Below are 21,761 nucleotides of genomic sequence, written 5' to 3' on the forward strand. Positions count from 1 at the left end.
CTACGTCGATCAACGCCCACTTACACGCTCAATCTTCGATCACTCAACGCCCAATCACCGCCAATTACACACTGTCGAACACAAAAACATAAAAAAACACATCCATTGACACCTGACCTAATACCTATTCCAAGCCCCTCACGTCACCCCTCACCTACCTTACCTGCTATCTGCTACCTTACCTTATCCATTGTACATTGTACTGTTTACTTTCACCTGCATCTCCATTCCTTTTTCCTTCAGCGACTGGCCAGCTAGCTACGTGCCACAGCCCAACGACTCCACTCAGACGCATCATACGCATCGAAGGAGCCGTTTCGACCATCGTTCTGCCGTCTCGGAAGCCCTAGGCATCGCTCACAGAGCCCAGAGAACGAGTCTGAACAAGCCCTAGAACCCCGTTCCTCCTGCAGCTTCCCGAGACTCCGTCATCAATCAATCAGAAAAACAGACGTTGCCCCGCCCCTAAAAGCGACAGAACAGCACCCGTTAGCGCCGCGCGCAGCCAGCCCATCAGAGCCGTCAGCGCTGCTTTTGTGTGATTTTTTTTTCCTCTCGCTTCTGCATGGAGAATAATAAGAACTGCATCAGCACCCAGGTCCCTGCTGCGGTCGAGCATTCCTCCCTCCAGGCCTCTGAGGTCGCCACCCCACAAGTATGAGCTTCCCACCATATTCACATTCTGATTTTCAACCACCACACCAAGAAGACCATGTCGAGTTCGATCCTGCCCGGACGAACCCTACTTGGGCCCAGGCCTCTTATGACAACATCCAATTCGCGGAGTTTGGTAATGTTCAGATTGCTCAATATGGTGCCGTGCAGTATTTCCATTCGCCCTCGGACGAGGAGGTTACCTACGACACCGGCAATGTGCCTGAGGTAGAATCGCCTGTTAGCCCCAGATCAGGTGAGTAAACAGCAAGGCACTTGTTTTTGATTTGAAAAAAAATTCATGAAAAATTTCTGACTCCTGCCCAGCTTCGTACGTCGTCGTCGGCAAGAGCCCGGATATCATCTCCCATCTTGAGCCCACGCCCCGCCAGCTGCCCATATCTGAGGAGCCCATCGTTGCCAGCACGAGCAGCGAAAAGAAGAGTAAGCACCACAAGCATCACAAAAAGAGCAAAAAACACCATCATGACCATCATCATCATCACTACTCTCATATGGACATTTGGAAAGCTGATCAGCCGTACTTCCCGGCTGCAGCTGCTGTTGAGATTGAAAATGCTCCGGCTGCTGTCGTGGAGAAGAACGCAGTTGAACCCGAGGCTATGGCCGCCGCTGAGGTTGCTATCCAGCAACAGGAGAAGCCCAGCGAGCCTGAGCCCCAGCCTACCGCTGCTCAGGAGAAGGCGGTCGAGGAGACCAAGCTTGAAGTGAAGGCCGCCCCTGAGGAGTCCGCTAGCAAATCCGAGGAAACCGCAACCACTGCTACCGAAAAGGCTGAGGATACTCTCGCTCCTGTTGCTCCGGCCCCTGTTGCTGCCGACGAGAGGACTGTTGTGGAACCCAAGACCGAGGAGAAGGCAGTTGTCGAGGAGAAATCTGCCACCACCACTACCCAGGAGGAGAAACCCAGCAGCGAACCGGCCCCTGCTGCTGATGAGACTCCCGCTCCTGCTCATGTTGTTGCGGAAGAGAAGGCCGCTGAGGAGCCTGAGGCTGAGGAGAAGCCCGTTGAGGCTAAGCCTGAGGAGAGCATCCCCGCTGCCCTTGTTGAGAATATGAAGGCGGAGGAGACCCCCGCCCCGGCTCCGGTTCCGGCTGTTGAGGAGCCCAAGAAAGCTGAGGCTGAGGCTGAGAAGTCGGCCGAGAAGGAAGCCCCGGCTGCTGTCGAGGAGGAGAAACCTGTCGAAACTACCCCGGCTGCTGCTGTTGAGGAAAAGGCCGTTGAGGAACCGAAGCCCGCCGAGCCCGCTGCCGCTCCTATTGCTGCTGAGGTGAAGGAGGAAGAGGAGAAGCCGAGCGAACCTGCGGCGACTGTTAAGGATGAGACCCCTGCTCCTGAACCTCCTGTTGAGGAGAAGAAGGCGGCTAAGGAGGCGCCTAGGCAGGAGGAGGCCGTCCCCGCCCCCGTCGAGGCCCCCGCTCCGGCTCCTGTCGTTGAGGAGCCCAAGGCTGAAGAGCAGAAGCCGGCTGAGGAGCCTATGGCCGTCGAGGAGACCCCTGAGGCTGAGGCTGAGCCTGAGCCTGTTGCTGAGGCCAAGGCGGAGGAGCCTGCCCCGGCTGCTGTTGAAGAGGCTAAGCTTCAGGTTGAGCAGAAGGAGGAGGAACAGAAGCCCAGCGAACCCGTTCCCGTGGAGGCTGTGCCTGCCGCTGAAGAGATGGTTGTTGAGGAAGCTCCCAAGGTTAAAGAGGCCCCTGCTTCCGCACCTGTTGAGCAGGCCGAAACCAAGACCGATGACGCCCCCGCGCCTGCCGCTGAGCCCGAGTCCGAACCCATCAAGGAGGAGGCCGCTCCTGCTCCTGCCCCTGTCGAGGAGACCCCCGCCCCTGCGTCGGCCCCAGCCGCTGAAGAAATCAAGCCAGCTGAAGAAGTCAAGCCAGTCAAGGAACCAGTTAAGACCGAGGAGCCTGCCCCGGCCCCCGCCCCCGCCCCCGAGACCAAAGAAGAGCCTGCTCCTGCTCCTGAGCCAAAGGAGACGCTGGCACCTGAGGCCAAGCCTGAGCCGACCACCACCGAGACTGGGGCTGCGGCTCCGACTCCAGCCCCTATTGAGGAGGTGAAGGCTGAGGAAAAACTTGCTGAGCAGGCTGCCTCTGCTCCGGCCGTGGAAGAGTCTAAGCCTGCTGAGGAGGTTGAGGCTGTCGAGCAGGCCAAGCCGGCTGAGGAGGTCAAGCCCGTTGAAGAAGCCCCCGCCGAGGTCGAGGAGCCCGCTCCGGCCGCTGAGGTGGTTAAGCCTGCTGAGGAACCCGCCAAGACCGAAGAGGCTGCACCCGCCCCTGCTCCCGAGGCCAAGGAAGAGCCTGCGTCTGCTGTTGGAGAGGCCAAGGCCCCTGCTGAGCCTGAGGAACCCGTTGAGGAGCAGAAGCCGGCCGAGGTGGCTGCTCCGACTGTTGAGGAGAGCAAGCCCGAGCCCGAGCCCGAGCCTGTCAAGGAAGAGGCGCCTGCTCCCGCTCCGGTTGAGGAGGTCAAGCCCTCTGAGCCCGAGCCCGAACTTGTCAAGGACGATGTGGCTGCTCCCGCTCCGGTTGAGGAGGTCAAGCCCGCTGAACCCGAGCCCGAGCCTGCCAAGGAAGAGGCGCCTGCTCCCGCTCCAGCTGAGGAGGTCAAGTCCTCTGAGCCCGAGCCCGAACCTGTCAAGGACGATGTGCCTGCTCCCGCTCCGGTTGAGGAGGTCAAGCCCTCTGAGCCCGAGCCTGAGCCCGAGCCTGTCAAGGAAGAGGCGCCTGCTCCCGCTCCGGTTGAGGAGGTCAAGCCCGCTGAGCCCGAGCCCGAGCCTGTCAAGGAAGAGGCGCCTGCTCCCGTTCCGGCTAAGGAGGTCAAGCCCGCTGAGTCCGAACCCGAAAAGCCTACCTTGAACCCCACTCCTGCTCCTGAACCGGCTAGGGAGGAGGAGAAGCCGGCTGCTCCCCAGGAAGAGGTCGCTGCGGCCAATGAGCCCACTCCTGTCGCCGAGGTCAAGGAGGAGGCTCCGGTCCCTGAGGCTAAGGAGGAGGAGGTCAAGCCTGTAGAGGAGCTGAAGGCTGAGCCTATTGCTCCTGCCGAGCCTGCCCCCATCACTGAGGCCAACGAAGAGCCTGCGCCGGCTGCTGAGGATCCTGCTCCTGCTCCCCATATCGAGAAGGCCAAGTCCGCCGAGGAACCTGCCTCTGCCCCTACCAAGACCGAGGAGAAGGCTGCCTCGGCCCCGGCCCTGCCTGTCGATGAGGACAAGCCTGCTGAGGAACCTGCCCCTGCGCCCGAGACTGCCGAGACCAAGGAGGAGCCCGCCCCGGCTGCCGAAACCAAGGAAGAGGCGCCGGTCGCTGAGGTCAAGGAGGTGACTCTTAATACCGAGGCTACCAAGTCCGCTCCGGTTGCTGAAGAGGCAGATCCTGACCCGATCCCTGTTGCCGAGTCGAAGCAGAAAGAGATCAATATTGCTGAGGAGGTGAAGGAGGAGGCCTCCGCCGAGGAGACCAAGGCTGAGGCTCCGGCTGTTGAGTAAGTGACCTACCTTTCGCAATTTCGTTCGCGGTTTGATGCTAACCATCACCAGGGAACCTACCAAGACTGAGACCGAGACCCCTGCTTCTGCGGAGGAGGTTCCCGCTCCTCAAGAAGCTCCCGCGGCCACCACCAACGAGACCCCTGCGGAGGAGCCCGCGCCAAAGGACGAGCCTGCTTCTAAGATGCCCGTTGAGGAGGTCGAGCCTGTGGAGGAAGCCGTTCCCGCCGCCCCAGCCGCTGAGCAGCCCGCTTCCCCTACTGAGCCCGAAGCCAAGCCTGAGACGGAGGCCCCGGCTGCTCCTGCTTCTGAGGAGCCTGCCAAGCCGGTTGAGGCCGAGGGCACTGAGGTTCAGAAGGTCGAGGAAGCCTCTGTCGAGAAGGCTGCTCTGACTGAGGAACCGGCCGGGGTGAAGAAGGCTGAGGAGGTTCAGACTCAGCCCGCGGAGGAGCTCAAGCAGGAAGAAGCCCCCGCTGTCGTCAAGCCTGCCGAGAAAACCGAGCCTGAAGCCACTGTTGAGGAGGCCAAGATTGAGATTGTTCCTGAGGCCCCTGCTGCGGCCGAGCCTGTGAAGACTGAAGAGACTGAGATGGTTGCTGAGCCCGCCCAGGTGGTTAGTTTTCCTATGCCATTTGCGTCTGACTTGTGAACAATCATTGGCTAACACATCCCAGGCTGCCTCTGAATCCGATCTCCAGACTGAAGAACCCGCCAAGCTGGTTGAGAGCACCCCTGAGTCCGTTGCTGCCCCCGCTCCTCAGGAAGAGCAGCAGCCCGTTGAAGTCACCAAGAATGATCCAGAGCCTGAAGTCAACCCGCAGGAGGAGGCTGCTCCTGCTGCCGAGGCTAAGGTTGTGGAGGCTTCTGCTCGCCCTCCTGCTCCTGAGGTCGAAACCAAGCCGACTGAGGAGCTGAAGGAGGAGAAGTTCGAGGAGAAAGAAGCCGCTGCTCCTGTCCCTGCCACTGAGGAAGCGGCGCCGGTCCCTGTCGAGGCCGAGAAGCCCGAGGAGGTTGCTGTCCCTGTTGAGCAGGCTCCCAGGACTGTTGAGGAGCAGACCCCGGCTCCTGTTGAAGAGTCCAAGGCTGAGGAGGCTAAGCTCAAGACTGTTGGAGAGGCCAAGCTCGAGCCGGTCGAGCAGGTCAAGGTCGAAGCCACTCAGCAGCCCAAAACCGAGGAGATGGCTGACACTAAGCACGAGCCTGCTGCTCCCCAGCCTGCTGAGGAAACCAAGCCCGAACCTATCGTCGAGAAGGCCAATGTCGAGGCTGCCGAGCTACCCAAGGCCGAAGAGATCACTCAGGCCAAGCCTGAGCCTGCTCCGGAGCCGGTAGTTGAGGTGGCTTCTGAGTCCAAGATTGAGGTTGTCTCTGAGCCTGCCCCCGACGTCGCTGCGGAGCCCGCTCCCGAGACGAAGGTTGAGGTTGCCCCTGAACCGACTACCGAGCCTGTTGCGGAGACCAAGCCTGAGGTGGTCGAAGAACACAAGGCTGGGGCTAAGGAGGAGGCCAAGCCCGAACCTGTCGAGGAGACTAAGGCTGCCCCTGAGCCTGCTCCCGCTGCAGAGCCCGTCCAGGAGACTAAGGTCGAGGCTGCTCCTGAGCCTGCCACTAAGGAGATTGAGGAGCCCGCTCCTGAACCGGCTGCTGAGACCAAGGAGGAGCTTGTCCCGGAGACCCAGGTTGGGGCCGCTCCTGAGCCCAAGGCTGAGCCTGCCTCTGAACCCGCTTCCGGACCCTCTGCGGAGACGAAGGCCGAGGCTGATCCTGAACCGGCCGCGGAACCCGTCGCGGAGGCCAAGACCGAACCTGCTGGAGAACTCAAGATCGAGGCCGTCGAGCCCGCCCCCGAAGCCGAGATTGAGGCGCCGGCTCCGGCTGAGCCTGCTGAACAAGTCGAGGAAGAGGCTGCTCCTGCTCCTGTCTCCGAACCGGTTGCTAAACCCGCTCCTGCCTCTGCTGCTGAGCCAGCTGTTGAGCCCAAAACCGAGACTCCAGCTGCGGCTGAGGTTGTCGAGGAGGTGAAGACTGCTCCACAACCTGCTGCTGAGGTTGCCCCTGAGCAGACTGCCGAGCCTGAGCCGGAAGTCAAGGCTGAGCCTGCTGAGGAGCCCAATCCTGGACTCGTTGCCGAGGAGATTAATACTAATGCTCTTGGGCAACCTAAGGTGGAGGCTGTTGAGGAGTCCAAGCCCGAGGCGCCGGTCGAACAGCAGGTCGAGGTCAAGACTGAGCCGGTCGTTGAGAAGGCTGCCCCGGCTGAAGAACCCAAGCCTGCCGAAGAGCCTGTTGAGCAGCCCAAGTCTGAGCCGGTTGAGGAGACCAAGGTCGAGTCGGCCCCTGAGGAGCCCAAGACTGAAGCTCCTGCTGAGGTCAAGGCTGAGCCAGCTGAGGAAACAAAGCTTGAGGCTCCTGTTGAGAAGCCTGCTGAGCCGGTTGAGGAACCTAGGATTGAGGCGGCCCCTGAGCAACCTAAGGATGAGGTCGCTGAAGAGACCAAGCCTGAGCCTGCTTCCGAGGTGACCAAGACCGACGCTCCCGCAGAGCCCAAAGCCGAGCCGGAAGCTCCTGCCGAAACCGCCCAGCCTGCCGAAGAACCCAAGGCCGAGGCTGCCCTTGCTGACGAGACCAAGACTGAGGTGACCGCCGAGGAGCCCAAGACCGAGGCCGTCGAAGAGACCAAGGCAGAGACTACAGCTCCGGTTGAACCCACCGCCGAACCTGAGGTCCAACCCGCTGCTGAGGACAAGCCCGAGCCGGCCGAGGTCAAGGTTGAGGCTGCTGAGGAACCCAAGACTGAAGCGGCTGAGACCAAGGTTGAACCCGCGGCAGAGGAGGCAAATGTTGAGCCTGCACAAGAGGTTAAGCCTGAGGCCGAAGTCACTGTTGAGCCTGCTGAGCAACCTAAGGCCGAGCCAGTCGAAGAGGCCGAGGTTGAGGCTCCGGTCGAGACCCAGACAGTTGAGGATCGCAAGGTCGAGGCTGCTCCCGAACCTGCCGCCGCTCCCGACGAAGAGGCCAAGCCTGAACTTGCTGAGGAGGTAAAGGCTGAGCCTGCGACTAAGAAAAAGCCTGCCGAGGAGCCTAAGGTCGAGGCCATTGAGGAAACCAAGGCTGAGGCGGCTCCCGAGCTTCTTGCCGATCCTGCTGAGGAATCCAAGCCAGAGGCTGAATCCACTTCCCCGGCTGCTCCCGAGCCCGTTACCGAGATCAAAGTCGAGGTTGAGCCCGCAGAGGAAGCCAAGGTTGAAGCTGTCGAGGTAATCAAGGGGGAATCCGCCCCTGTTGAGAGGGCTCAGGAGGCTCAGCCTGCTGAGGAGTCCAAGGCTGCTCTCGAGCCGGCCCCTGTCGAAGAAGCCAAGCCCGAGCCTGCTGAGGAAGTCAAAGTCGAGGCCCCTGCTGAGCCTGCCTCGGAGCCCAAGCCAGAGGTCACCGAGTCTCCCAAGACCGAGCAGTCTGAGGAGCCCAAGGCCAGGACCCAGCAGGAAGAGGTCTCTGTTGCCCAGCCTGCTGCCGAGGAGCCCGCTCCGGTCGAGCCAGTCAAATCTGAGCCGGTCGAGGAACCCAAAACTGAGGCTCCTGCTCCCGCCGAGCCTGCTGAAGCCAAGACTGAGGCTGATGTTACCCCTGACGAGTTACCCAAGGCTGAGGAGGCTGCTGAGGCCAAGCCTACGGAGGAGGCCAAGGTCGAGTCTAAGGAGACCAATGCCGAGCCCACTCTTGAAGCTACTCCCGCTGAGGAGCCTAAGCCTGAAAAGGCCGAGGATCCCAAGGCTGAAGAGAAGGTTGAGGTCGTTGAGGAGGCCAAGCCAATGGAGGGTGAAGCCAAGGCTGTCCCCGCTGAGGAGGCCCCCAAAGACGCTCAGCCCGAGCCGGATGCTGGGGGACCCGTGACGGAACCCGCACCAGCCTCTACTCCCGAACCGGTGAAGGAGGGGGTCGCTTCTGAGCCTGTCGTGGAGGAGGTTAACACGGCTGTCCTTGAGGAGGAGGTGAAGGTCGGGGAAACCCCTGCGCCCGTGGAGGAACTAAAGGTTGAGAAGGAGGAAGAGCCGGCTCCCGCTCCAGTGGAGAAGACGAAGGAAGAAGAGGAGGAGAGCAAGGACAAGATTGGGCCGATACCCAGCGAGCAGCAGAAGACAGGCGCCGAGAAGGCGGTTACAGGTGAGAATTTCCCCGTTTCTGTTTCTGATGATACCCCCGGTGTTGTTGGCGGCGATGGCCGTGATGGCAGTGGCGAGGAGACAGGACAGAAGGAGGAAGAGGAGGAGAAGGAGAGTGAGAAGAAAGTTGCAGAATGCATCTCGGCGAGACCAACGGACAAGACGGACACGGACTTGGACTTACAGCGCCCATCAGCATTTGATTCATCATCCCCCGAAACCCCTCATGATACCCCTGCCCCTCTGGAGGACACACAGAAAGATATCCCGGACAGCACTACCACTATCACCACCGCTCCCAGTGTTAATGATACTTCGGCTGGAGAGGAGAAGAAGGATGAGGTTGCCGGCGATAAGACGGAAGAGCAGCCTGCCCAGGAGAGCAGCAGCACCGAGGACAAGGTCCAGCCAGAACCTGAGACAGTCCCTGCCGACGACACTGTCAAAGTCGAAGAGGCTGCTCCGGCGCTTGCTCAAGAGGCTGCCCCTGAGGAGACGACCGAAGAAGTCAAGGCGGCCCCGACTGAGCCGAAAATTGCTGTTCCCACTGAGCCTGTTACTGAGGAGCCGAAGCCCGTTGAGCAGTCGGCTCCTGCTGAGCACGAGTCCCTCAAGGAGGCTCCCGCTCCCGCCGCTCCTGCCGAGCAGGTCTCGGAGGAGAAGGTTGAGGAGGCCCAGCCGGCTGCGGCTCCCGAGCCCGAACAAGCCGCTGCTCCTGAGCTTGAGCCTGTGGCTGAAATCAAGATCGAGGCTCCTGCTGAGGTCGCCTCCGAGACTACGGTCGAGGGGGTCAAGGTCGAGGAAACCCCGGCTCCCTCTCCCGCTCCTGCGGAACCACAGGTCCAGGAGGCTGAAGCTAAGACCGAGCCCGAGGTCACTGCTGCTCTTGAACAACAGCCCGTAACCGAGGTCAAGGCTCCGGCTGAAGTCCCTGCTAAAACCAAGGTTGAGGAGGTCAAGACTGAGGAACCCCAGGTTGAGGTCAAGCCTGAGTCTGAGGCCGCTATCGCGACTGAGACTAAGGTTGAGGAGGCCCCGGCCCCCGCGGAGGAATTCAAGGTTGAAGAGGCTAAGGCCGAGCCTGAGGCCGCTCCCGCTCCTGCTCCTGAACCGGCCACTGAGGAAGACAAGACCCCGGCTCTTCCTGCGGAGACTGCTGCTTCCGTTGTAGAGACTCCTGCTCCAGCCGAGAAGGCTGCTCAACCTGAACCTAAGGCTCTTGAGAAGGAGGCTGCGGTCAAGGAAGAGGTAAGTGATGATGATCCTTGTGTTGATGGTCTAGTAAAACAGACTAACCTTATCGAGCATCAGACTCCCGCTCTCGCTCACGAGGCTCTTGTTGCGGAGACAACGACGACAGCCGAGCAAGTAACACCCGCTACTGTTAAGGATAAGACTCCTGCTGAGGACGCACCCGCTCAAACCGAGGTGCAGGCTTCTGTCCCGGCCCTGCCTCCCGCCGAGGCATCCGCCCCTGCCGAAGCTCCGGCTACGCCGGAAACCGCTCCTGAGCCCGTGACCGAGACTAAGGTTGAAGCCGCTCCGGCGACCGAGACTGAGGCTGCCCCGGCCAAGGAAGAAGAGGCCCCTGTTCCTGTTGCTGCCCCCGCCCCTGCTGAGGAGGCCAAGGCTGAGCCAACTGCCGAGACTAAGGTTGAGGCTCCTACCGAGACCGAGGTCGAGAAGGCTGCTGCTCCGGAACCGGTCGCTGAGACCAAGGCTGAGAAAGTCTCCTCCCCTGAGGCGAAGGTTGAGGAGGGTCCTGTCCCCGAAACCAAGGCCGACGACAAGGTTTCCGAATCCGAAGTCAAGGTTGAGGAACAGGGCCCGGCTGCCGCTGAGGCGGAGATGAAGGTTGAGGAGACTGCTGAATCTAACACTGAGGTGAATGTTGCCGAGCCCGAGGCCAAGGTTGAAGAGGTCCCTGTGGCTGGGGCTAAGGCTGAGGAGGTTGCTGAGACCAAGGCTGAGGACAAAGTCACCGAGTCTGAAGTCAAGGTTGAGGAAGCCCCCGAGGCTGAGGTCAAAGCCGAGGAACCTGTTGAGATTAAGGCTGAGGAGAAGGCAGCCGAACCGGAGGTTAAGGTCGGGGCGGTTCCTGAGCCTGCCGAGGCCAAAGTTGAAGCTGAGGTTGCTCCTGCTCTTGAGGTTAAGGCTGAGAAGACTCTTGAGCCCCAGGTTAAGGTTGAGGAGGCCCCTGTGGTTGCCGAGGTCAAGGCTGAGGAACAGGTTCCTGAACCAGAGGCCAAAGCCGAAGAGGTGCCCGCTGCTGAGGCTAAGGTCGAGGTGCGCGCTGAAACCACGGCTGAGGACCAGGCTGCTGCCGAGCCTGAGGCCAAGGTTGAGCAGGCCCCAGTGACCGAAGCCAACGCTGAGGAGCCTGTTGAGGCTAAGGCTGAGGAGAAGGTTGCCGAGCCCGAGGCTAAGGTCGAGGAAGCCCCTGTGGAGACCAAGGTCGAAGCAACTCCTGAGCCCATTGAAGCCAAGGCGGAAGAGAAGGCTTCCGAGTCCGAAGCTAAGGTTGAGGAGGCTCCAGTGGCTAAGACGGAGGTCGAGGAAGTGACCGAAGCCAAGGTCGAAGAGACAATACTTGAATCCGAGGCTAAGACCGAGGCGGCTCCTGAGCCTGCTGAGGTCAACGCTGCGGAACAGGCTCCTGCTCCCGAAGCCAAGGCTGAAGAAGCTCCTGCGGCCGAAGTCAAGGCTGAGGAGACCCCTGTGTCTGAGGCTAAGGTAGAGGAACCTGTTGAGGCCAAGGCTGAGACTCCTGCGGAAACGAAGACTGAGGAACAGGCTCCTGCTATCGAAAACAAGATTGAGGAGGCCCCTACCGTTGAGGCTAAGGCTGAGGAAACCATAGAGACCAAGGTCGAGGACAAGATACCCAAGCCTGAGGCTAAGGTTGAGGAAGCTCCTGTGGCCGAAGCCCAAGTTAGGGCTGCTCCCGGTCCCGAGCCGGTCGAGGCCAAACCTGAGGAGGTCCGTGCCGAAGCCGAGGCTGAGGAACAGGCTCCTGTTGCCGAGACTAAGGTTGGGGAAGAGCCCGATGTCGAGACTAAAGCTGAGGAAGCCCCTGCGGTTGAAGCCCAGGCTGAGGAAGTCGCTGAGACTAAGGCTAAGGAACCTGTTTCCGAGGCCAAGGTCGAAGCTGCTCCTGAAGTCGAGGCGAAGGCTGAAGAGGTGGCCCCAGCTGAGCTCAAGACTGAGGAGCCTTCCCAGGCTAAAGTTGAGGAGCAGACCCCCGCTACCAAGGCTGCGGTTGAGGAAGCTCAGGTTGAGGAAGCTCAGGTCGAGGCTGAAACCAAGGTTAAGGAGGCTCCAGTCGAAGCCAAGACTGAGGAGGTCGCTGAGGCCAAGGCTGATGGGCAGGCTGCCCCTGCCGCTGAAACCAAGGGTGAGGAGACCCCTACGGTTGAAGCAGAGACCAAGATCGTCGAAGAGACTCCGGCTGCCGAGACCAAGACTGAGGAAGTCGTCGAGGCTAAGGCTGAGGAGCAGGTCACCCCTGTCCCTGATGCTCAAGCCGAAGCAGCTCCCGAGGTCGAGGACAAGGCTGTACCTGAGGTCGCTGCCGCTGAAGTGAAGAGTGAGGAGCCCACCGAGACCGAGGCTCCCAAGGCTGAGGCTGAAACCAAGATTGAGGAAGCTCCGGAAGTCGAAGCAAAGGTCCAGGAGACCCCGGCGGCTGAAGCTAAGGCTGAAGAATCTGCTGAGACCAAGGTTGAGGAGCAGGCCACACCTGCCCCCGAGGCCAAGGTCAACGTGGCGCCCGCAGTCGAGGCTAAGGTCGAAGAGGCCTCTGCTACTGAAGCAAAGACTGAGGAGGCTCCGAAAGCTGAAGAGGCTCCGGCAGCTGAGACTAAGGTCGAGGAGCCCGCCGAGGCCAAGGCTGAGGAGCATGTCACCCCTGCGTCTGAAGCTAAGGTTGAGGAGACGCCCGAGGCTGAGGTCGAGGCTGCCGCCCCTGAGGTTGCTCCCGCCCCCCCTGCCGCCGATGAGGTGATACCCGAGACGGCTGAGGTCAAGGTTGAGCAGGCGGCGCCCGCTGGTCTTGCTGAGGTCGAAGAAAAGGCTGCTGAGCCTGCCGAGGACAAGCCCGAGGTTGAGACCACTCCCGTTCCCGAGGTCATGGCTGCTGAGGAACCTGCTGAGACTAAGGTGGAGGACAAGGCTTCTGAGACCGAGCCCAAAGCCAAGGTCGAGGCGGTAACCGAGGCGGTTGAGGCCAAGGAAGCTGGGGTTGTCGAGACCAAGGTCGAGGCTGAGGCTGCGCCAGTCCCTGAGACTAAGGTTGAGGAGGTTGTCCAGGCTGCTGAGATACAGGTTGAGAAGGCTGCTGTCGATCCCGAAGCTAAGGTTAAGGAGGCCCCCTGTGGCTGCCGAAGCCGAGGCTGAGGTTAAGGCAGCTCCCGCTCCTGCTTCTGAGACGCAGGCTGAGAAAGAGACACCTGCGCCCGAGACCGCAGTCGAGGAAAAGGCTGCCGAGCCTGTCGAGGCCCCGGCCAAGACGGAAGAGGCACCGGCTCCAGACTCTAAGGTCGAGGAGGTTGCCCACTCTCCAGAGGCCCAGGTTGAGGAGGTCACTGAGCCTGTTGAAGCCAAGGCTGAAACAGAGGAAGCCCCTGCTTCCGAGGCTAAGGGTGAAGAGGTCGCTCAGCCCGTTGAAACCCAGGTTGAAGAACAGGTTCCTGCCCCGGAGACTAAGGTCGAAGAGAAGACTGCCGAGCCTGTCGAGGCCAAGGTCGAGACTGTCGAGGCTCCTGCTTCGGAGGCCAAGGTTGAGGAAAAGGTTGCGGAGTCCGTCGAGGCTGAAGCCAAGACGGAGGAAGCTCCCGCGCCCGAAACCAAGGTCGAGGAACAGGCTGTCGAGACTGTTATGGTCAAGGCCGAGACGGTCGAGGTTCCTGCCCCCGAGTCCAGGGTCGAACAGGTCACTCAACCCGTCGAGACCAAGGCTGAGGACAAAGCTTCCGAGTCCGAAGCTAAGGTTGAAGCTGTCCCCGAGTCGACTGTGGAGGACAAGGTTGAGGAGGCTCCTGTCCCGCCCGCTGAGACCGAGCCTGGGGAGCCTGTGGAGATCAAGGTAGAGGCTCCGGCCGAAGCCAAGGTCGAGACGGCGCCTGAACCGATCGAGCAGGATAAGCCTGAGGAACCTGTTGAGGCCAAGGTTAAGGAGACGGCACCTGTTGCGCCCGAGACTAATGTCAAGGAAGTTCCCGAGCCGGTCGTCGAGACCAAGGTTGCCGAGCCCGCCGAGACTAAGGTGGAGGAGCAGACAGCTGAATCTGAAGCCAAGGTGGAAGCGGCCTCTGAACCTGTCAAAGCCAAGGTTGAGGAGTCCTCTGAGACTGTCAAGGTCAAAGAGGCCACTCCTGAGCCTACCGCCGAGACGAAGGTTGAGGTCACTGAAACCGAGGTAGAGGAGCAGGCCCCTGTCGCTGAAGCCAAGGTCGAGGAGGTCTCTGCGCCGGTCGAGGCTAAGGCTGAGGAGCCTGCCGAGACTAAGGTTGAGGAGCCCGAGGTCAAGGTTGAGGAGACGACGGTGGCACAGCCTACTGAGACTCAGGTCGAGGAGGTCGCTCAGCTGGTTGAGACCAAGGCTGCTGAGGAAGTTCCTGAGACCAAGGTTGAGGTTCAGCCCGAAACCAAGGTTGAAGAGGCCCCTCTGCCAGTCGAGGTCCAGGCCAATGAGCCCGCCGAGACCAAGGTCGAAGAAACTGTTCAACCCGCTGAGACTAACGCTGTCGAGGAGGCTTCTGAGCCCAAAGCCAAGGTTGAGGAGGTTCCCAAGACAGTCGAGGCTCAGCCTGAGCAGCTTACTGAGGCCAAGGCCGAAGAGGTTGCTGTCCCGTCCACCGAGACCAAGAACGAGGAGCAGGTGACCGAACACAAGGCCAAGCCTGAGGAGCCTGAGGTCAAGATCCAGGAGGCTCTCGCGCCAGTTGAGGCTGAGGCCAAGGTTGAGCCCGAGGTTAAGCCTGAGGAGGTCGCGGCGCCTGTCGAGGCCAAGGTCAAGGATGAACCCCAGCCTGCCGAAGCTAAGCCGGAAGAACCCGCTGAGACCAAGGTCGGGCAGCCTGAAGTCAAGACTGAAGAGCCTACAGCACCTGCCAAGGCCAAGGCTGGGGAAACGGTTGCTGAGCCCGAGGCCGAGGTTGAGGAGGCCCCTGTGGTCGCTGAGGCTGAGGAGAAGGCTCCTGAACCCAAGGCCAAGGTCGAGGAACAGGTTGCCCAGCCTTCTGAGCCTGCCGCGACCGAAGAGGCCGCTCCTCAACCGACCGAGACAACCAAGACCGAGGAGCTCATTGTCGAGGCTAAGGTTGAAGAACCTGCTGAGCAGCCCGAAGTCAAGGCTGAAGAGCCTGTGGCACCTACCGAGGCCAAGGCTGAGGAGCGGACCCCTGCTCTTGAGGCCAAGGTCGAGGAAGAGGTTGCTCAGACTGTTGAGGCTGCTAAGACTGAAGAGCCTGCTCAGCCCGCCGAAGCCAAGACCGAGGAACCTGAGGTCAAAGTTGACGAGGCTCCCGCGCCTGTCGAAGCTAAGGTCGACGAACAGCTCGCTCAGCCTGTTGAGACCAAGACTGAAGAGCCCCAGCTCAATGTAGAGGTAGCTGAGCAGCCTGTCGAGGCTAAGGCCGAGGAGCAGACCCCTGCTCCAGAGACCAAGGCTGAAGAGTCGATCGCTCAGCCCACCGAACCCGCAGCCAAGGAATCTGAGGTTAAGGTCGAAGAGGCTGTTGCTTCTGTCGAGGCCAAGGCCGAAGACCAGGTCATCTCTCAGCCTGCCGACACCAGGAACGAAGAGCAACCTACTCAGCCTGAATGCAAGCCTGACGAGCCCGAGGCTAAGGTCGAGCAACCTACCGAAACCAAGGTCGAAGAGGTGGCCCAGCCTACTGAAACCAAGGCCGAGGAGCTCCCCGCTCAGCCTTCTGAAATCACGACCGAAGAGGCTGCCGACGTCAAGATCGAGGAGCCCGAAGTTAAGATTGAGGAGGCCGAGAAGCCTGTTGAAGCCAAGGTTGAGGAACCGGTTGTCGAGGCCAAGGATAAAGAGTCCGCCCCTCAGCTTGCCGCTACTGATACCACCGAGACCGAGGAGCCTGCCCAAGAACCCATCTCCGAGTCTGAACCCATCCTGGTCGCTGAATCTCAGCCTGCCGAACCTCTTGCCGTTGCCGAAACAGCTGAGCCTGCCCCGGCCGCCAAGGAGGAGCCTGCCGTCCCTGAAGTAGCCATCCCCGCCGCTGTCGAAGAATCCTCCCCTGTTCTCGCCACGACCGATGCTTCCGCTCCCGCTCTCGTCACCACTACCGAAGAAGTCCAAGCCCCTGTCGCCGCCGTTGACGTTGAGAAGAAGCAAGAGCAAGAAAAGCCTTCTGAGCCTGTCTCCACCACTACTGTCGAGCAGCCTGCGGCTGAAGCCCCTGCGGAGCCGGCCAAGGTTGAGGAGCCTGTCAAGGCCGACGAGCCCGCTCCCGTCACGGAAAGGGCCGTTGCCCCTGCTGCTCTGGAGCCTGAGCCGGTTGCCAAGGCCGAGGAAAAAATCGAGCCTGCTGTCGCTGCTCCCGCCGAGGAGCCTGTCAAGACGGAGGAGCCAGCCAGGGTTGAGGAGCCTGTGACCGAGAAGACTCCCAAACCTACTACTGAGGAGCCTGCCGCCGAAGAGAAAACCCTGGAGCCTGTCCGAGCCGATGAGCCTGCCCCCGCCAAGGAGGAAGAACCCGTTGTAGCTCAGGAGCCGGCCACTAAGGCTGACGAGCCTGCTGCGGTTGAGACCTCCAAGCCTGCCAAGACCGAACAGGCGGCTGAGGAAGCTCCTGCCGCCCCCGAGCCTGAGGCCGTCAAGGTCGAAGAGGCTGCTCCGGCCTCTGTGGCTGTTGATGAGCCTGCTAAGACTGAGGAGCCCGTCAAGGTCGAGGAGCCTGCTCCAGCGGAAGCCCCTGCCCCTGAACCCGAACCCGAAGTCAAGACCGACGAGCTTATCGCTGTTGAGAAGGCCGTTGAGGTTCAGGAGTTGGCCCCTGCTCCAGCTGAGCCCGCTGCCGTTGAGGAGCCTGCCACCATTGAGGCCCCTGAGCCAGCTAAGCCAGACGAGTCTGCTCCTGCTAAGACCGTTGAGGCTCCGGAGCCCGCTCCTAAGGTCGAGGAGAAGGTCAAGGCTGAGCCAGCCGCCACCGAGGACCCTGTCAAGACTGAGGAGCCCGCCAAGGTCGAAGAGCCCGCTGTAGTCGAGGCCCCTGAGCCGGCTAAAGTTGAGGAGCCCGCTGCTGCTGCGGAGGGTGCTGAGCCCACAGTCAAGGCTGACGAGTCTGCCCCTGTCAAAGAAGAGGCCGTCGCTGCTCGGGAGCCGGCTCCAGAGGCAAAGGACACCGTCTCAGCTGAAGCCGTTGCTCAGGAGCCTGAAGTTGAGACGGAACCGGAGGTTGCCAAGGCTGAGGAAGTTAGCCCCAAACCCGTCAAGATCGACGAACCTGCTCCTGCTCCCGCACCCGCTGTAGAGGAGACCCCTGTCCCTGAGCCGGAAGCCGTCAAGACTGATGAGCCTGCCGTTGTCGAGAAGGCCGTCGTCGAGGTTCAGGAGCCGGTCGCTGAAGCGGCTGTTGAGGGGTCTGCCCCTGTGTGTGAGGAGCCTGCTGCCCCCGCCCCTGCCGCTGAAGAACCCGCCCAACCTGTTCCTGTTGAGCCCGCCAAGGTTGAAGAGCCTGCTGCTGTCACCGAGGTGTCCGCCAAGGTCGAGGAGCCCGTAAAGGCTGAGGAGTCCGCTCCTGTCGAAGCGCCAACCGTCATTGAGGAGCACGTCAAATCCGAACCTGTGGCTACCGCGGAACCCGCCAGCGAGACCTCGGCCCCGGCACCTGAGGCGCCCGTCACCTCTGAGGTAGCCAAGACTGACGACGAGCCCGCCCCTGCACCCGCTCCAGCTGCTGAGCCCGAGACAATCGAGAAGAAGGTTGAGGCCTCTGCTCCCGCCCCTGAACCCGAGCAGGCCGCTGCTGAGGCTGCTGTCACTCAAGAACCTGCTGTAGCCGAAGCACCTGCCGTCGAGAGCGAGAATGCCGTCGTCGAGGAGTCGGCCAAGGCTGAGGGACCCGCCGAAGCCCAGGCCGCTCCTGGGGTCAGCGAAGAAGAGGTACCTCCCCCATTCGAGGAGTCGCCTGAACACTCTATCGCTGACCTGCGCGAGGTGAAGGCCGCCGAACCGGTTGTCGTCGCCGAGCAGCCCGCCGTGACGGAGGAGCCTGCCATCAAGATTGAGGAGCCCGCACAGCTGGAGGTTGCAGTCGCCGAGACCACTGCCCCCGAGCCTGTGGAGCCCCCTAACGCTGAACCTGCCGTCCAGGCTGCTCCCGAGCCGGCTATGAAGACCCCTGATCCTGTCGAAGAGATTGAACAACCTGCAGCCGTCGAGCAGCCTGTGGCCACTGAGTCCGTCAAGGCTGAGGAGCCTGTCACTGAGACCATAACTGAATCGGTGAAGGTTGCCACGCCCGAGCCCGAACCTATCGTCACCGAGACTGCCCCCGCGCCGACCAAGCCTGAGGAGCCCGCGGTCGTCGAAAAGGAAGTCGTCGCGGAAGAGCCTGTTAAGACTGAGGCTTCTGCCCAGACCGAGACAGTTGTCGAGAAGGTCGAAGTTGGGGAAGCCCTGAAGGCCGAGCCCACTCCTTCCGAGACACTTATGCCGGTTGAAAAGACCGACGAGCCTATCGTCGAGAAGGCTGTCGTCGCTGAGTCTGCGCCTGTCAAGGAAGAGACCGTCGAAACCGCTCTTGCTCCTGCTTCCGAGCCAGTCGCTGAAGCCGTCACCATTGAGACAACCACGGAGACGACCAAGCTCGAGGAGCTTGCTGCTGCAGTGACGAAGCCTGAGCCTCAGCCCGAGACCGCCAAACCAGTCGAGCCTGAGACCAAGCCGGCGGAGCCCGAGTCCCCTAAGGAGGAGGAAGGCTTCGTTCTTGTCGATGCTGCTTCTGTGCCGCGGGAAGTCCCGGCGCCCGCTCCTGAACCTGCCAAGCTCGAGGAGCCGGTGACAGCTGAGGTTGAAGAGTCGACTGTGCTCGTCCAGGCTGAGCCCGAATCCGAGAAGCCGGCTGCCACTGTTGAAGAGAAGCCGAATGCCAAGGCTGCTGTCGAAGAATCCACTGTCATCGTCCAGCCCGAGCCCGAGCCTGAGAAGACACCTGCCTCGGTGGAGAAGGCCGAAGAGCCCGAGGCCCCTGCTGCTGCTCAGGCTGCCGTTGAGAACTCGGGTGTCCTCGTCGAGCGGGCCGTGGGTGAGTCCCAGGAGCTTCCTGGCGAGCCAGCGCCTAAGTCGCCTGAGCCCGCCGCTGCCGAACTAAAGGAGCACGAACACGCCAAGGATGTTGCTTCCTCGCCCGAGACCGTCGCCGCCGCTGACGACTCGCTCATTGTCGTCGACGAGGCCATGACCCCTGAGAGCTGCTCGCAGCTACCTGATGAGCCGGTCATCGTCGATGCCACTTCGCCGCTCACCCCGCCCAGCGAAGAGGGTGAGTCGTCGCAGGCTCCGGCTCTCAAGCAGGTCCCTGTTGTTGCCGCTATCACTGAACAACAAGAGGAACCTGCCCCCGCTCCGGTCGTGACTGAAAGCAAGGATGAGCCTGGTGAGCGCAGCATCCCTGCTGTTTTGGCTACTGGTGGTCTGGTTGGTGCCGCTGCTGCTGTCCCTGTTCTGCCAGAGGTTGCCCAGTTCGGTGCCTTCCATGCTGTCACGGAGGCCCCGCCTGTCATGCCGGCTGTCAAGCTCGAGCCGGAGGTTGCTGTCGCCAAGGAGGTCGTCGTCGAGGCTGAACCTGCCCCTACGCCTACCCCTGAAAACAAGGCCGAAGTTGCCCCCACTCCTGTCGCCGAAAAGAATCCTGTCGAGCCAGCCGTTTCTGAAAGCCCCGACCCGCGCTCTACAACCCTGACCATTGCAACCGAGACAAGCGCGGCCGAGACCACGGTTACGACATCGACCGAGCCGCAGCCAAGAGACACCTCGCTCACCCTTCCGACTATTGGTGAGGAAGAGACCAAGACCGTCGACGCCACTGCCGCGACCGACGATTCGACAAAGGATGCCGTCTTGGCTGCTGGCGCCGCAGCTGTTGCCGTTGCTGCTGGCGTTGGTGCCGTGGGTATTGCCACCGCGGTCGTGGATGAGCCTGAGCCCGCGCGGCCCAGTGTAGTGGAGAAACTGGAAGCCCTCGCCGAGCAATTCAACCTGCCGGCGTCGAAGGAGGAGCAGGAGGAAGCCGATCCGACTGTCACCAAGTCGGTAGAGGTTCCTGAAGTGGTTGTGGAGAGAGAAGTTCCTTCGACTTCTCTTGAAGAGTCGTTTCACGTTGTGGAGAAGACGGATGCGCGGCCTGCTGAACCCGCCTTCGTCGTCGATGCCGCTCCCGTTGCTGAGAGCAGCGAAGAAGAGTCGTCCAAGAGTGTATCTACGGCTGCTGCTGTGGCTGCTGGCGTTGCTGGCGTTGCTGCGGTGGCGGCCGGCGCTGCCGCTATTGCAGCGAGCAGCAAGGAGAGCGATGATGACGCCGACAAAGACAACAACAACGACAAACGCAAGGAAGCGGCTACCGCTGCTACTTCTCGGTCTGTTCTGCAGGCGCAGCAGCCTGAGCCGTCGCGGTCTGCCGCCGAGTCCCTCAAGGCGCCGACCCCAGCAGCACCGGCCACGGGTCACGTAACGATCCTGGAGCCGGAAGCCCTCGGCGACTTCCGGGCGGCGACACCGGCGGTGCAGCTCCCCGACCCGGATGATCCGGTAGCCCGAGAGCTGGCTCGTATCCGCGAGCAGAAACGCAGGCGGCGCAGCACGCTCAAACAGGCCGAAGAAATGGTAGCGGCCGCGGTGGTGATCTACGCGACAGCTGAGGCTCTCAGCCCGCCGGGGAGCCCGTCGCGTCTGGGGTACGTTCCTACTGCTACCAGTGCCAGTCCGAGGAGTTCCGGAGCCGATGTCCTTGGTCCGATCGAGATGCATTCTGTTGAGGATGTGGTGATGTCCGGGAGCAAGGGGAAGGAGAGAGAGTTGGTGCTCGAGGGGTTGAGCAGTGAAGACGAGGATGATGAAATGATGCGCAGGGGCCGGACTAGGACCAGGACGCGGGATCTTGCAGGAGCCGTTGCTGACCTTTATTCAGACGACAAGAACAGGACGATAGCGACATCAACGACAGCCGCTGCCACTGCTGCAGCTGCCGACGATGCTAAGCCTTCTCACCAGCACCTCAGCAGCTCGAGACGCCATAGCAGTCGCCACTCTTCGCACTCGCACTCGTCTTCTCGCCATCGATCGACCTCTTCGCGCGAACACAGCCTTGAGCATCATCTACACTACTACCGTGACCACAGCCATCACCGCTCCTCCCGCGATCACTACGCAACTACTTCCGCCGCCACCGTCCCTGGAGCCGAGGAGAACCGTGACAGCAGTGCCGCGCGCAGGTCTCACCGCAGCCGGTCTGATAGTATCCGGTCCCGCGAGGACCCCAGCCGGTACTCATACCGCACTCCCGAGGAGCAGGCCGCGCACGAACGACGCAGAGAGGAGCGTCGGCGCCAGCGCGAGCTGGAGCGAGAGCAACAACTAGTGAGGGAAAGAGAATCGTCATCTCGCACACGGGAGTCTCGCGAGCGTCGCGACCGTTCCCGTGAGCACTGCAGCACCGAACGCGAGCGTGGCGAGCACCGTCAACACAGCAGCCACAGCAGCTCGCGACGACTCTCACGCAGCAGCGTGGACCAGTACCCGCAGCACCCGGCCAAGACAACAGGCGACATCCCCTCCACGGCCGGCAAGAAGTCTTTCTTCGACGTCAAGAACGGCTCCAGCGTGATCGAGAACAACATGAGCCGGTCCACGGGTGCTGTCGCTGGTCCTTCCGCTGCCACAACGTCAACCCCGCCGGCCTCCTCGCACGGCAACGCTGCTTCCTCGTCACCACACGTGCAACATCTCTCCCGCAGCCGGCGGACTTCGCGCTCCGAGGGCGGCGAGCATCGGTCGAGGAGCCGTCATGCCGAGGACAGGGACATGCCCACAACGACAACAACAACAACGGCGGTAGCATTCGAACAAGCGGCACGAGAGACATCCCAACACTCCCGTCAACACTCCCATTCCCACTCTCACCACTCCCGGTCCTCCTCCACCAAGATCAAGGAGCCGGTCAAGGAATCTGTAACGTCGGTGAGCAGCGGCAGTAGTGTAGGACAACACTCGGGCGAAGAGGGTCGCCAACAGACTGGCGAGGCGTCGAGCAGTGCGCCGGGCGGTGAGCAGCAGACGCATCGGGCCAAGAGGCAGGAAAAGAGGCAGAAGGAGAAGGAAGAGGGGAAGAAGAGCGGTGGTCTGAGGGCCGCGATTAAGAAGTTCTTTACGGGTTAAGATGTTTCTTCGAAGGGACAATTGGCGAAAGAATAATAA

At 61.4% G+C, this 21,761-nt stretch overlaps 1 protein-coding gene across 1 annotated transcript; it reads left to right on the forward strand.

The window, feature by feature from the left end:
* Positions 1 to 657: 657 nt before the first annotated feature.
* On the forward strand, positions 658 to 21,722 carry CTHT_0052820 (uncharacterized protein; the record flags this gene model as incomplete). Its single annotated transcript, XM_006695558.1, has 7 exons — positions 658 to 910; positions 982 to 1,098; positions 1,186 to 4,153; positions 4,209 to 4,770; positions 4,832 to 9,565; positions 9,629 to 12,673; positions 12,750 to 21,722. The coding sequence occupies 7 exons, from the start codon at positions 658 to 660 to the stop codon at positions 21,720 to 21,722; spliced, it is 20,652 nt and encodes a 6,883-aa protein (XP_006695621.1).
* Positions 21,723 to 21,761: the final 39 nt, after the last annotated feature.

This window comes from Thermochaetoides thermophila (genome assembly GCF_000221225.1).
Source record: "Thermochaetoides thermophila DSM 1495 unplaced genomic scaffold scf7180000011820, whole genome shotgun sequence".
Taxonomy (NCBI): domain Eukaryota; kingdom Fungi; phylum Ascomycota; class Sordariomycetes; order Sordariales; family Chaetomiaceae; genus Thermochaetoides; species Thermochaetoides thermophila.